Source organism: Antechinus flavipes, chromosome 4 (genome assembly GCF_016432865.1).
Source record: "Antechinus flavipes isolate AdamAnt ecotype Samford, QLD, Australia chromosome 4, AdamAnt_v2, whole genome shotgun sequence".
In the NCBI taxonomy this organism is placed as follows: Eukaryota; Metazoa; Chordata; class Mammalia; order Dasyuromorphia; family Dasyuridae; genus Antechinus; species Antechinus flavipes.
In genome coordinates this window covers 421,364,332-421,380,166 of record NC_067401.1, presented here as the reverse complement: position 1 = coordinate 421,380,166, position 15,835 = coordinate 421,364,332, and the positions used below count along the sequence as shown (strand labels likewise).

The 15,835-nt window shown below is 37.8% G+C and overlaps 1 protein-coding gene across 2 annotated transcripts in view; it reads right to left on the bottom strand.

Annotated features, from left to right (window-relative positions):
• Positions 1–3,530: 3,530 nt before the first annotated feature.
• TNR (tenascin R) overlaps positions 3,531–15,835 on the bottom strand; it is a 108,992-nt gene continuing 96,687 nt past the window's right edge. For both annotated transcript variants that reach the window (XM_051998905.1, XM_051998906.1), the window contains 4 exons: positions 15,035–15,131; positions 13,508–13,669; positions 6,186–6,349; positions 3,531–5,065 (listed from right to left, as the gene is read on the bottom strand). In XM_051998905.1, coding sequence (XP_051854865.1) covers positions 4,946–5,065; positions 6,186–6,349; positions 13,508–13,669; positions 15,035–15,131 — 543 coding nt within the window. In that variant the 3' untranslated portion in view covers positions 3,531–4,945. The remainder of the gene's footprint in view (positions 5,066–6,185; positions 6,350–13,507; positions 13,670–15,034; positions 15,132–15,835) is intronic.

Here is a 15,835-nt window from a genome sequence, read left to right as displayed (position 1 = left end):
TAATACTTCAATCTTCCTCCTTGGGTTTTGATGTTCAATTAAATAATTAGCAAAGGTGTTTTATAAGTCTAAAATCCTTAGAGCTATTACTTCTTTTAACAAGCACAAGCTTCTCAGCTATGTTTAATAATTGTGCAGTTCCCCACAGAATACCATAAAATAGTTCTGTCCATGACTTTGGATTGGATTGGATGCAATCATTGTTAAGTCCCTAAGAAACAAGAACCTTATTACAATGAATGGCACTATGGGTTATATGAGGTTGGATTTGGGGATCAGAATATTGGGAACCTTGACTGAAAGGCAGACAAATCCCTGAATCATACAAGACCAGCTCAGTCTCCTGAGATTCTGAGGCTGGACATGCAGTTCAGTCAAACTAAGGCAAGGAGTGGTAGAGGGTCATAGAATGCAAGAGTTGGAAAAGACCTTAGAGATCATTAAATATAGCTCCAGTACTTAAGAGCTGAAGAAAAAAGGGTTTTCAAACTAAGTTGGACTTTTTAATCTTTGAAGGCTTCCTATTAAGTTCCCAACGAACATCCACCAAATACTGATGGGAAGAAGCCCCTTTTTGAGAGTGGGGAATTCTGGGGGAGAGGGCGTAAAGATAGATCAAAGGGATTGAAAAACTAGCACAAACAAATCCCAAGATGTTATTCAGTGACAGAGAAGCTCATTTTCAGGTTGAGAGTTCTTCCTTCTTTCCCCTGAACTCTCTATCAGAGGCTAATTAGGGACTTTTAATACAGTTGATTCCATATCTCAACCATTCTTTTTCTCACCATGGTTTCCTTGTCTAGGATGGAAAGAACAAAAAACTAGACTGCATTACACAGTGGGGATGATTGAAACATCTCCATTTTGGAGCTGTTAGCTAAGTTCTATCAAAATCATTAAATAGACCTGTCCAAAAGGACAAGGATTCCTATGCATGAAGTCACTGTACTTTTCATGGATTAGATTTAAAAAGTGAAAATGGGACAATGATTAATTGGTTAAGTGTCATAAAGGTAATTTTCATGTGGCTTTTTACATGGTATAGCTGTCTTTCAATAACTTTTAAATTTGGATGAAACCTGTTAATTTCCAAGTGGAATGAGGTTATTAGAATTTAACAACTCTCTTTACTTGATAATGAAGTGGTTCATAGGTTCCTAGATCTAGAACTAGAAAGGACCTTAGAAGCAAACTGACACAATATCATTTTACAGATAAGAAAATTGAGGCCTAAGGAAATTAAATGACTCACGTGTGTGTGTGTGTGTGTGTGTGTGTGTGTGTGTGACTCATGTAGTAACAGAGTTAGAATTTGAACCCAAGGCTTCTTGATGCTAGAGTCAGTGCTCTTTTCTCTGTACTATGTAGCTTCCTATATCCCTTAGTCTATTTCCCACTTTCTCCATGCCTTAAGCCTTATTTTGTTGCTCATTATCAAGAAGTCTTTGTTAAGCTTTCAAAATCTCTTTTTTTCTAGGATGGCTGGAATTCTCCTACCGCATTATTTTTCTTCAAGGATTGAAATGGAATCAGCCTCATTTATGATTACATCCAGGAATCATATCACTTTCAGTCTGGAGGAGAAATCCTAATGTCTCTCAGTTTTTGATCTCTTCCCTTTTGCCATTTTTTTTCATAATACTATCTTTCTATCCATCATTACTTTTCTGCCCCCACTTGTCCAGTCTTGAAATTAAAATATAGTAAAATGGCAATCCTATTTTCCTATCTAGTCTCCATCTATTTATTAGAAGATTAAGATTCATTTATATTTATTGATGTTTCTTTTTGTAGGTTAATTTAGTTTCATAACTCTGTCAATCCACGGGTATAGCTATCATGTTGGTAAGTAGCCTAGACATGATGGCAAGAATACTAATTTGAAGATTAGAATGATCTGGGTTAAACCCTCCTGTCTATTGCTTGCTACCTATGGGATTTTGGATCAGTCACATAATGTCTATTAGCCTCAGTTTTCCATTTGTAAGATGAGGAAGTTGGGCCACTAAGGTCCATCTCAGCTCTAACATCAGCCAATGACTATGTCTGCTGTTTCCTTCAAAAATAGTTGAGTTCATGATACTGGTAGGCTCAAAGCAGGAGATGAGGGCATTTTGATAGTTGATTAACACGTACTGGAGTAAGCACATGTTTATGAAAGCAGGTGATGAGGTAGTCAGTGTGTTTTACAATGCCCTACTGAATATATGAGCACTGAGGCATAAATGGGAAAGGATCACTAAGTTCTGTAAAAGATGGTAAACTATGGCTCAATTTTAAGAAATAATATAGGAAATTTTCAGAATTATTCAAAAGAAAACTGCCAATGATATTTTTATTACAGTGTAGTTCTATTTGTGCCATTTCTGCAATATTCTTGCTGGGTGGCTCATTTCCACTGAATGGCAGATTCTGTTTTTAGGGTTCCTTCTTGATTAAGTCTACATTTCTAATACAAGCTGTCTGGGGCCAAGGAAATGTCTTTTTTCAGAATTTCACCCTTGACTATCATCACAATAATACATGACTATAAGAAATATATGAATTAAAAATGATTTTGTTTCCCTGCTAATTGACATGACTGGTCACTGAATGGATTCATGTCTTACTTAGCAAGATCTTTCCTGAAGTCCCATTTCTCTGTCTTTGGCTCTGAGATTTACACATGACTCCAGATTTTTACTTTTTTTTTTTTTAGTAAGGGAAACATCTTTTTCAATTTTCCAATTCTTCTAAAATGGATCATTTCTCCTAAATCAATTTCTATCTTGCCAACATCTATATTTCTTCCTACTGTTTTGGTCTACATATTGACCAACTCAACAAAACAGGTAGATTGCTATAATGGGATAGACACTATCTCAGGAGTTTTTTAGACCTGGGTTATAATTCTGGCTCTGCTCTCTGTCGGATATGTAAGTTTTGGGAAATCATTTAATATCTCTGGGCCTGTTTACTACAAATGAAAGTATTGAATTGGATGGGCACTGAAGTCTCTTCCAGAAGACTTTCTGTTTTTTTCTCATATGTACATGTACATATATGTTTATATGTTTGTTTATATGTATGCACACATAGGGTTTTTTTTTTCATTTTTTAACAAAAATTTAGAGCCTATGCTGAATTCAAAATGGAAAGTTCTAGCCTCATTTTCGGTGCTGAGTGTGCCAAGATTTTAAGAAGCATGTTAAAGGAGCCCACTGCTCAGATTGCCACCTCACTGAATCCAAACAACCGTTTTATTTCCCCCTCAAAGAAAGACATATGTTAGGAAACACACTAGCTGGCCCCAGGGGATTGATGTTCCTTTCTAATGTAGTCAAGTTTGTGTTTGATCACTAATAACTTCATGAGAAAATTACTAACTCCCAGACTCAAACAGTGAATGCTGGGTAAGGGTCCTAAAGTCTCTGATCTGGATATAGTCCTAGGTTTGCAGAAAACAGAGGAAGTCAATGGACTGTCACCATCAACTGAAAAAAGGAGGGAAAGAGAGATGGGGAGCCGCACAAAGATTTCAGCAGCTAGTATAGGATGTGGTTGGAATTTATTCTGAAAGTAGAAAAAGCTTCCAAAATAGCCACTGTGACTCTCTGTCCTCTTAAGCTTAGGGAAAAAAAAGAAATCAAATAGTGATAGTGAAGATACAGCATCTAATAAAATGGGAGGTAGGCACAGTTCTTTCCTCTTCACCTTTGGATTTTTAGATGTAATTTGCTCTGGCACTTTTCATTTTTCCTATCCTAGGTAAATAATAAAGGAAGGTGGAGGAAAGTTTCTATTGAGCTCATCGACTAATGGGGTCATTTCATCCCCACTGGGACCAGATTTACCACTACTACCCCATACAGACTGATGGAATAGCTGCCTGGTTATTCGGCGGGATTACTTTGAGTTTAACTGGTTGGCCCACAGTTCAGTGATATTGACTGTGTACAAGACTGTGGTAGTTGACAATTCCTCAAAAAAAAAAAAAGGATCAAACACTTAGGAAACACAGATACATGTTTTCTATACTTACTCTGAGGAGTGGAATCTCCTTGTTGGTGGGGACCATGTCTTATGTTTTTGTTATACTGGTTCATAACATGGTGCTGAGCATATAATAGATACTCCACAGAGAATTGTTGATTGGTTGACTTGAAGGAGATTCATGGTGCAATATGACATGGCATGTGAAATCCAGTGTCAGAGATTTTAAGTATTATGTATTCTGAATCAGTGTCTGGGAGTAGGGATGACAAGTGTAGTTGGGAAATACCATTGTTAGTGGATGAAAGAGAAGTGGGGCTCCCTGGGAAATCTTAAAAGAAAGAGCACCTCTTGGGTAAGAATAATAAGAAGTACAGAAGTGAGAATTTAGAATCCTTTAAAGGGAGCGTAGGTCACTAGAATAGTGAAAGGCCAACATATTGTTGCCAGAAAAATTATGTTTAAAAGCCATCTCATCTATTGGCTTCCTACTTAGGGCATACTCATATTAATAGCTGGCTAATCCATCAGCCAAATGAATGAGTTAAGGCCCTATTTCAGAGACTGTCAATAACCGAGACACGGGTTAGGAAGATGAAGGGCATCTCAGAGAAAAGACAAGAGGGAGAAGATGAAATCCTAACCCACCAAAATAGTAAGGGCTGGACTTGTTCCCTGGTTTGATCTTTCATGAAAATTTTCCTTTGTCTCCTTTAGTCAGGAGTTGGAGTATGGTTAAATAGGAAGGAGACCTGGGATGAAGGGTCAGGACCTTGGAATTTCATCACTTGGGAGAGCAGATTGTTGTGGCCCTGGCTATCCCCTCTGTACTGGCTTCCTGCTTCATTCCCACTTCCTTTTATACCCTTAGTAGGTTGCAATAGCGCATCATTATTTCCCTCCCACCTTATTTCATATTATAAAATACAAACAAATGACAGAAAAGGTCGATTGTTTATGGGTTCTCCTCTGCTCACAGCTGTAGGGACCTTCGTTTTCTTCCAATCATAGGTCGGTGGTTATAAGGCCGCATCTTCATTTCCACAAAGGGGATGGAGAACTCGTGGCCTTTCCAGTGATACCAGTTGATCCCCTGTTCAGGAGAATGATAAGGGTGTCATATTCTTTTTTTTACTTTCCCATTATTCCCACGATCCAGCCCCGAGATGAGAGAGATGAGGAATGATGTATTTTTAGAAAATGCAAAGGAGAAAAGGAGTCCAGTATTTGAGTTTTGCAGATTTTCTATTTATATAACATCCCTCCATTCAACTTCGTCATGTGTTGCCATCTTTCTGAACAGCCAAAAAAAACTATAGGTTTCTGGTCTGAAGTGGAAATACCTTATCTCCACTTGCTGGGAGTTACCTTTTTAGCTTTTAGTGATAGAAACAAGTAGATGTTTCCAAGTGTTATGAGAGTCTACTGTAACTACAGATTCAGTTATTTTGCTATCATGGTATTGTCATGTGGAGAACATAAACGAATTGCTTCTGGGAGAATCATAGTCTATAAGAGAGACTGACTAGAGCAAATGTACATCGTCTGCAAGTGGTTCCAGCCAGTTAACCTTACATGTTGAAGAGGAGACTGATTTTGTTGCAAAGAGAGATTTTAAAAGTCCTATCAATTTTCATTATAGTCTCTTTTTTCCTCAGTGTTATTGTGGGACTTTCACAACTAATCATCGAAGAGGAGCTTATGTATGACCTTGAGAATCTGGGAGACACAAAGGGGCTCTTCAGCATCCTATTGTTTCAGAGCTTGGGTCTTGCTGCCAGCACAAGACAAGTTTAAGAATCCTTCCCCATGAATTAGTCTTCTTCCTTTTATCTAGGGCCCCTTGAACCCTACAGAGGACCAGGTCTTGAGGATGACTGCTGGTTGGCTCTACTTTACTGAAGATCAGTATATCTTGTCAGATCTCATATGAAGTTGAAAACTATCTCTGGCTTCTAGTCCTCCATCCTGCTTTCATTTTTATCATTTTCACTGAGTTTCTGACTTCCTGGATATGGGATTCTATGTAGTTATTTACAAGAAAAAATGATTCAGAATCATGTGCCCCTCTAAATTATAAGACAGAGGGAGTCCAGACTCTATTAAGTTAAATGAAAACACCAGTAATTAGGTGCCTGGTTAGGTGAAACAATTAAAAAAATTAAAAGAGTAATTTTTTTAATATATCACCTTTCCCCAACATTTGTCCTTACCTGACTGTGCCTGGATTCACCATACTTTCCATTTAGGTTGGTTCGGTGGCAGTTCTTATACCACCAAGCTCCCTTGTAGGACATGGCACAATTGGTAACAGCAACATCATTGTCTCTGTCCTCAGTGGAGAATGGCCTCCCCTGGTGATAAGTAAGGGAATCCCCTGCAAAGAAAGAAAATTGGGATTTAATGGGTATTCATCTTTGAAAATGTCCTCTTAAATGGATTCCTTCATCTAATACCCCATGGCTGATTGCCATTGCCACCTTCTCTAGCAACTTGGAGTCAGTCCATCAAATGCTGATTTCTATCATTATCCATAGTCTATCACATAATTATTTGGAGGCAGCTAGGAATCATACTGGAGTCAGGAAGACTTAAGTTCAAATCCTACCTTAAATGTTTACTAGCTGGGGCCAGCTAGATAGCCCAGTGGATAGAGCACCAGCCCTGAAGTCAGGAGGACCTGAGTTCAAATCCGGCCTCAGACACTTAACACTTCCTAGCTATGTGACCCTGGACAAGTCATTTAACCCCAATTGCCTCAGGAAAAAAATATTACTAGCTGTGTGATCCTGAGGAAGTCATGTAACCTCTCTCAACCTCCATCTCCTAAGTGGGGATAATTCCTATTACCTGCCCTTTATAGATTCCTACTGTACAACTTTAGTCCAATTCTTAGAATTCTTTCTCCTTCTATTTCTAATCCTTTGCTCCAATATTCTGTCAGTAGTTGATTCATATGCCGCTTCACAGGGAAGACAGAGAGCATCTGGTGTAAGGTTTATTCTCTCCAGCTTTAACAGAGTACTTTCCCTCCATTTTATCTTACACTCCTTTCCAGTTCAGTGGAAAAGCTTGCCCTTCTCTCTGACAATCCAAATCCGATCCCTCCTCCTCTAGTACTTCATTTCTACAATATACTCTCCTTCTGTAACACTTTCCATCTTTCCCACTTCATTGGCTCCTTTATGTTTGGTAGAATAAAGATATATTAAATGTCTACACAGACCTAGTTTGGGGGGATAGATCCAAACATAAAAATGAAAAGGCCATTGTTCTCAAGGAACATTCTTTTTACTCAGATGTGGATGAATAAAGATAATGTCCCTCAAATAAGTAAGTGCATTTTGGAGGGAGGGAGCTCTAACAAATGGAAGAGGGGTAGGGAATCAGATAAGATGACTTCTGAACGGAGCCTTCGGGCTCCAGAAAAGCTTTCTCAGGAAGATGAAGACTGTGTTTGTGGAGAAGAATGCATCACAACTCCACAGAGGTTGGAGCTAGAATCTCAACCACAAGTCCAGTGAGTGAAGAGCTAGAAAAGGACTAGACTAGGAGCTAAGACTAGAAAGGTGAATTGGAACCAGTCTATAGATGGCCTGCAAAACCAAGCTGAATAGTTTTGTCTATTATGCTAGGGTAAATTAAAGGTTTTATGGCAAGGAAGGGACACTTCCACCCTCAAACATGATTAAATGTCTCTACCATAGCACTAACAAACAACTCTGTCCCCTGCAAACAAAAAAGAGATCTTTTTGGATTCCTGACAACTTTTCTGGGATTGGTCACATTACTACACTATATACCTCATGGTACCTATCTCAGCCAGTGTAGATTTGAGGATCTGAACGCAACTTACTTTCAATCCAAACCCAACTTACTTTCAATCAGCAGAGGACAACACCCTCTTCGAATGCAGTCCATGACGAATGCCACTATTTCCTAACCACTCTACCTTTCTTAACTTTTTCCTTTTACACATGAATTAACATGACTTTCTTAACTTCCTGAAATCTGACTTTTGTTCCCATTACTCTACAGAAATTACTCTCACAAAGTTTACTCAAACTCCTTGCCAAATTCAATGACTTTTTCTTAATGCTCATTCCCTTTAAACTCTCATTGGCATTTGTTTACCACCCACCCTCTCTTATCTGTAAATGTCTTCTCTCTTGGCTTTCATGATATGCCATTTTTTTCTGACAATCTTCCAATGTCTCTGCTCCCTTCCTGTGTCCTTTGTTAATTCCCCTTTTATCTTCTACTCAAAATTTTGTTCCAAGCCCTTTGTTCTATTTCTGTAGAGGGCTCCTATGGCTCTGATTCCCATAGCTTCAACTAACATTCCAATATGGATGATTCCCAAATTCACATATCTAGTTCCAATTATGCACTGTCACTCTAGTCCAAAATTTCCCATAGTATGTAAGATATTTTCACTTGAATGGTTTCCAATCACCTCAAACTCAATATGTCCCAAATAGTATTCACTATATCTCTCCAATCTAAATGGATTCTCTTTTCCAATTTCCTTTTTCTGTTTTCCATCTCCTAGGATTGAAACTTTAGAATTATCTTAATTCTTCCCCCCTTCATTCCCTATACCAATGTCACCAATTGTTGTCATTTCCTCATTCTACATATTGCTCTGATTCTCCAATTCCTTTCTGCTATAACACAGGTTTTCATTGCTTTTTTGTTTGCAATGATTATAATATCTCTTAATTATTAACTTTAACAATGCTAATATCTTTCACTCCAATCCCTCTTGCCTACTATTACTATACTAATCTTCACAAAGAGTATTTTGATCATGTTCCTCTTGTGTTTTATAACTTACAATAGATCTCTATTGTCACCTGCAATTTATGTCTAGCTTTCAAGGTCTTTCTTGAATCTGGTCCAATAAGGGCACCACTGTATAGAAGAAAAAGATTTTAAGCCAGAAAATCTGGGTCTGAATCATGGCTCTATTATTTATAATCTGTATGACCTTGGATAAGTCACATTAATTCTCTGGGTCTCAGTTTTCTCATTTGTAAAAGGAAAATTATTTCTGAAGTCTCTTCTTGGTATAGATCTGTCCTGTGCTTATCTACTCTATATGAAATTATTTCTCATTGTTTTCTAGCTCATACAATCTACTTTGATCAGACAGGTCCCCTGACTATACACAGTATATACCATATACTGAGGCCTTTACTCATGCCGTTTGCCCTACCTGAAATGCCATTCACAATCTTCTCTGACTCTCCTAGTCCATCCCATTTATCAGGAACCAGTTAAGTGCCCATCTTCTTTGCAAAGACTTCCTCAAAAGTCTCACTTCACTTTGATGACTCCCTTTTCTTCATTTCTAAACTTAAAGCCATAACTGCATAATTAACACTTATCATGTATTTATTTTATGCACTAGTTAGGGACAGAATAAAATTACTGAAAGTTGCTGAAATGTCTGCCTGACATTTTTTCACCTTCAAATATGTTAAAGTGCTTTTTATCTGAATTTATTTTACTTTTTACTACCCAATCCAATTTTATGCCCTTAAAATTATTGCAAACTTTTTATGGTCATAGACTATGTCTCCTCACTCTTTTTCTAAGTGACTAGTAGAGTGCTGACTTTATATTGACATTTAATCAATCCTTGTTGACAAACAGATTTGTAATTTTATGTTGGAACCCTGTTAGATTCTCAGCTGAAGATTTAAATTTTTTTTAGCCTTATGCTTAGCAGAATAGTAGGAAAGAATAAACTCAGAATGGAGGTACTGATAAATAGGGTAAAAAAACAATAAAAATATTTATAAACCCATAAGGGGTAAGAATTAATTTAAAAATTAGATTGAGCAACAAGTTGAGTTAAATGAGAATGGAGTTGGAGAAAATATTACATTCTGAAAATTGTAAGAGAGGAAGACAATGAAATCTTCCTGCTTCTAGGTCTTTAGGTTTAAGATAGACAACCATTTGTCTAGGTCTGAACGCTGGTGACAGATCAAGTGACTGTTTCTTTTTCCATGAAAGCATTTTCTAGCACTAGGCTAGAAGTAGGAAATTGTGACAAATGAATTTCTGTTCTGCATTAATGGGAGGGAGTTTTCAAACCAAGAGCTTTTCAAGTCACAGTCCCAAAATTAAAAAAAAAAAAAACCCAACATATGAATATCTCTATTGTATATCCTATAGGATTTTAGAGAGGAGCTAGTAAAGTCATACAAGCATTCTGGGAAGTGCCCTATAAATGCAGGTTGTGTTTAATATTATTATCAAAACTCATCCAGTTAAGCAGTGGCAATTTTTCAAGAAACTGTGATTGTCCCTGGAGGATTCTGGAAGTTGGAGGAGTAGGTTGGTAAATTTTAAGCTCTCCAGATCGCCTCCACAAATAGGACAAATTTGTACCTCAGGGCAAACATAGGGTGGTGAAAACACAAGAAAATTTGAAACAGAACAGCAGTCCTCCTGGTATAACCCGAAAAAATCTGAAGAAAGTCCCTGGGCTAAGGCTTAACCCTTGTGAAGTGCAAACATCCCTAGGCTAGTGCTGCAAAAACTTCAAGTGGGGAGTCTTAGGGTGAGCTAAGTGTGGCTGGAGCCTCAGCAGGAACCATAGAAACTTTCACCTCCTGGACTGCTTAAGGAGTCTGGCTCTGAGTCTAGAAAGACTGAGGGAACCTCAGCTGATTGGGACCACCAGGTCCAGGTGTGCTGCTAAAGAAGCAGCCTTGGGTGAAAAGGAACTAGTACCTGGTGAATGCAGAAGAAGTGGGGCAGGGCTGTGGGCACTGGTAGGAGGGTGGAGCTCTTAGTTTGGGATTCCTGGTCAGAAGAGAGACCTGAAGAGAAATTGAAGCACCATCTTCTCACTCCATGATTAGAAGTGCTTACACTAATACCTCTTATTTTTAAAAAATAACCTACAAGGAAGAAAGAACCCCACCATAGAAACTTCCTATGGAAACAGGGAAGACCAGAGTTCATCTTCAGAAGAGGACACTGAAATAAAAAGAGCTTCTACCCCAAAGTGTCATGTGAGATGGCTCCCTGCCCAGAGAGAATTTATAGAACTTAAAAATCAAATGAGAGACACTGAGGAAAAACTACCAAAAAAATCCAAGAAAAACAAGATTCTGAAAAAATATCAACCAACTAGAAAGGAAATAGAGTTTCAAAGAGCAAAATAATTCTTTGAAAATTAGAATTGGGCAAGGGGAAGCCAGTGAGGCTATGAGAGACCAAGAAATAACAAAACATATTATAAAGAATGAAAAAAATAGAACAGAATGTGAAACATAAGAAAAATGACAGATTTGGAGAAAAGATCAAGAAAAGAAAACATAAGAATAATTGGATTTCTTGAAAGTTGTGATAAAAAGAACTTTGACATAATGCAAGGAACAATCCAAGAAAATTGTCCTGAAGTGATAGAACAGGAGAGGAAAGTAGAAATAGAAAAAAAATCCACTGATTGATCATTACCACAATGAGATCCTTTGTAAAAACACATAGGAATATTATTGCTAAAAATTTCAAAACCCTCAGATCAAAGAGAAAATTTTGCAAGAAACAAGAAAAAAAAAAACAATTCAAATACCCTGGAGCTACAATTAGAATTGTACAGAACTTATCAGCAGCCACAATAAAAGACTGCATGTGCTGTACTACATCTACTAACAATCAAAAGAACTAGGCCTGTGGCCAAGAAATATCATATCTAGCAAAATTATCTATAACAATGAACAAGAAAAAATGGACATTCAATGAGCTTGCAGATTTTCAGGACGAAATCAAAGAAATCTGAACATAATAAAAAATTTAACATATAAGAGCCAATATCAAAGACCAATTTTTAGGAACTCAACCTGGACAAATTGTTTACGGTTTTTTTTTTAAAATATGAGAAATGTATACCATATGTTTATGTTTGCTATCAACAGCAGGATAGCTCAAAAGAAAGTTTTGGTGGAGTTGAAGTTAAAAATAGTAGGCAAGTAGGATCAGAATTAAAGCTAAGAGTCAGCAGGGATAGGAAAAATATATGTTTATGTGGGGAGAGGGATGGAGAATGTATGTGTATGTATAGATCTACATAAGTATAAATATATCTTTTCTTAACTATAGTTTGCTTGGAGTTGGGGGAATGAAAGGGAGAAAAAGAATAAAGTAAAAGGATTGCACAGCAGAGAACAAAAGAACAATTTATAAGGAAGCAAAGAAAAGATGGACATGTGTGAATGTAATTTCTTCTACTGAAATATATATATATATGCTTTCTTGAACTAGTAATTTATTGTTATATATTTTGAATTCTCCCTGATGTTTTGCTGGGCACATGACAATGTTTTATTTTGTTTAGGTATTCCTTTTCTGTTTATTTCTTATTCTGTTTTTTTAATAAAATAAAAATTTAAAAAATAATAGAGTAGTAAGCTACATGACTGAAGCTAGTTCAAAGTGATTGGAGGTGATCTGTGGATTTATATTGATAGCTCTCTAAGTTTTGCAAAACACCTTTTCATATTTTTATATATTTGATTCTTCTAATAAAAGACTGGGAACAAGTCAGAGAATCTGTTTGGATAAAATTAATGATATAATAATAGGGGATTAGAGTCCCATTTGGGGTAGCTAGGTGACACAGTGGATAGAATACTGATCCTAGAGACTCCTCTTCCTGAGTTCAAACCTGAGTTCACATGCTTACTGCCTCAGTTTCCTTATCTGAAAAATGAGCTGGAGAAGGAAATGGTAAACCCATTCTGGAATCTTTGCTAAGAAAGAGTCAGACATGATTGAAATGACTGAACAACAACAAAAGAGCTTCACTTAGCAGAAATGCTCTTGAAAACCTCTGCATGCATTTACCCTAGACAAAGGAGTGAAAATAGAAGTGAAACATTAAAATAAAGTGAGTCCATTTTATTCAGTGCTGTGCCTGGCTCATAGTGAGAATATTGATAATTCTCCTTGATTGACTGACTTATTTGTCTCCCTGACCTGGGCAGCTTAATTTGTACCAGTAGGACTTCTTCAAGAACAGGGGCACTAGCATACATCACCTCTTACTTGGAATGAAGCTTTTATAGCTACATGTCATGTCACTAGGAAACTTCCATCCAAATAATTATTCATAATAATATAGGACAATGAGGCATTTTAAAATCTGAACAACAGAAATAATATCTTGGATACACATGGAGCTTTTTGCTTTATAAACACTTCCATCTATATAATTTCATTTTTTCTTTATGACTCTTTGAGGTTAGATGGGTACTATCTCTCCTATTTTATAGATAATAAAACTGAGGCACAATGATGTTAAGAGATTAAGACCATATAACTATTAAGGACAGAACCAGGACTAAATCCAAGTCCTCATATCTCTTCAGCTCCACACTCTTAGTAGACTATAATTGTTTTTGTGCCAGGAAGAGAGTTAATCGCTTTTATGTGGAAATATCCATGAGCCTCCTAAGCCCACTAGCTTTGCCAGGTCCCCGTGGCCCTTGGATTCTGGATGAGGGCAAGAAAGTACCAGCAGTGCCATTGTAGTCTCCTATTCGGAGCTTGTAGAGGCTTCTACTATCCCCAATAGAGAACTTGTCATAATAGGCGTAAACCGCTTCTTGGCCGTCTCGCATGTCTATCCGCAACTCATATCGCCCCTGGGATGTGATCTTGTGTATGTTATCCAGCCCTGCAGAGAAGAGCAAAGAATTTGAGCGAGACCTGGGTCAGAGCAGTCTGTGTCCACATAACTGGTGTTGGATGAAGAGGAGATGGAACAGCACGGAATAGGAGAGGCCCCCAGAGACCGACCCCTCTCCCTTTCCCACCACCCCCAGCCCGACCACCCCAATAGAATAAAAGCTCTGAAGGCAGGGAAAATTTCATTTTTGTTTTTGTCTATCCTGTGCCTAATGCAATACCTTGCACATAATTGGTTTTTAATAAATGTTTGCTGAATTGAATTCCTGCTGAGCTGCTGTAGTCAGCACCCTGTTGTTCAGAACTAAATCAAACTCTCATTGTTTTATGTGTGTTTGTCTTGCCCTTCTTGCTAGACTATAAGTTGCAGAAGGGCAAAGATCCACTTTTACTTTCTTTTTGTTCAGTTCCTTGATGAATAATTCTTGATTTGTAATTATCTTTTCTATGCTTCTAGAGTACTTGTGTTGGGCATGTCACAAATGCCCAAGAAATATTTGTTAGCTGATTGCTTGCCACTCCATCATTCCCCTAATAATTGTCATGGGGTCAAAGGACTGAGAACTGGAGGACTCTTTAGAGATCATCTAGTCCTTGATCAAATGGAGGCCTACAGAGATGAAGTGATTTTCCTAAAATGATATTCATATCTAGCTCCTTCGACTCCAAATCCAGTTCATTTTCCATTATCTAACTTAAAAGAGACAGAATTTGTTGAATTTCCTCTAGACTCCTTGTCTGACTTCTGTTAAATTTCATATGTGGGCAGATTCTAATTTGGCATCAAAACTGACCTCATAGATTTTGTTTGTACACATCTCTGTTTTGATCCATACCTCCTGCCAATCCCGGACCTCCAGGAAATTGCCAGTCACCTCTAATGCCTTCTTAATTTTCCCATTTTCTTCCTGAAGTGGGTAATAACATTTCTCTCTGGAGCTAAGCGAAGTGACTGGACTCATTTCTCTTGTGACCTAAGGCTGACTGGTGCCTTGTTCTTGGAGATGAAAGACCTCCCCTTCCCCATTTTAACTCATTCTGCATTTACCCCAGCTGGGCAGCTCTCTCCCCTTGTAGCTCCCTCATGTCAAATCCCATCAACATAACATCCTATTGATGAGGCTAGGAAGAGACAGCACAAAAGCGGGAAAATAACATAACAAGATAAAAAATAGATCAATAGAGAAGCCAAACAAAGTGAAAGGTAAAGAGAACAATTTGGGAGCTGTCAACTTTCTGAACAGACACATGGAGGCAGGGCAAGTAAGTGGAAAGAGCGTTCCTCATGACCTGAGATGAACACAGAGAGTAAGAGATGGACAAAATGTCAAAGAAAAGCAGGGGGAATCAATACCCAGCCAAAACTCATCCTCTAAGTTTCCGAAACCAACTCGGTACTCTGCCCATTTCCGGAAAAAATCTGTCAGGCCATTCTGCCGTCTCTGGAACACCTAAAAAGGCAAGGGGGAGAAATGAGAATGGGTGCTATGGGTGGGTACTAGGCAAACATCAGGTAGATTTGGGTTCTCTCTGTGTCTCTGTGTATCTCTCTTCCCTCTTTCCCTTCCTTCCCTCCTTCTCTCTCTCTCTCTCTCTCTCTCTCTCTCTCTGTTTTTCTCTGTCTCTCTCTCTCTTTCTCTGTCTCTCTCTTTCTCAATGTGCCAATATTGGGCCTATTATTTTCATAGATGCTTTCCTTCTCTTTATATATCTATACTCTCCTAATAAGATTGGATATGATATCGGCAATAATTTTCACTCCAAATATAGACAACAACACAGGTATGCATAAATCATTTAGAATAGTTAGAAGAGATGGTACTAGCCCTATGCTTTTTTATGTAGTTAAATTGGAATTTTTCACCAAAAGAAAGGGAATAACTCTCATCAGCTAGTGACTGACACCATCATATTGGAGGCAAAGTAACTGCAAATCATTCACTTTCCAAGCTGTTTAAGTGCTAATTTCATTTACCCTCCAATAAATCAGCTTCGATTTCAATTTCCAATTATGCTTTAAAAAGGAGGCACACATATGTCAGAGATATAAAAGGGAATGTCTCCCAAGAGCAGCTGTTATGAACAGAGGTACCATTTAACTTTTCAAAAACGACCCATTTTCAGCAGTTCAAAAAGGCTAGGTCTGTATGTAAGC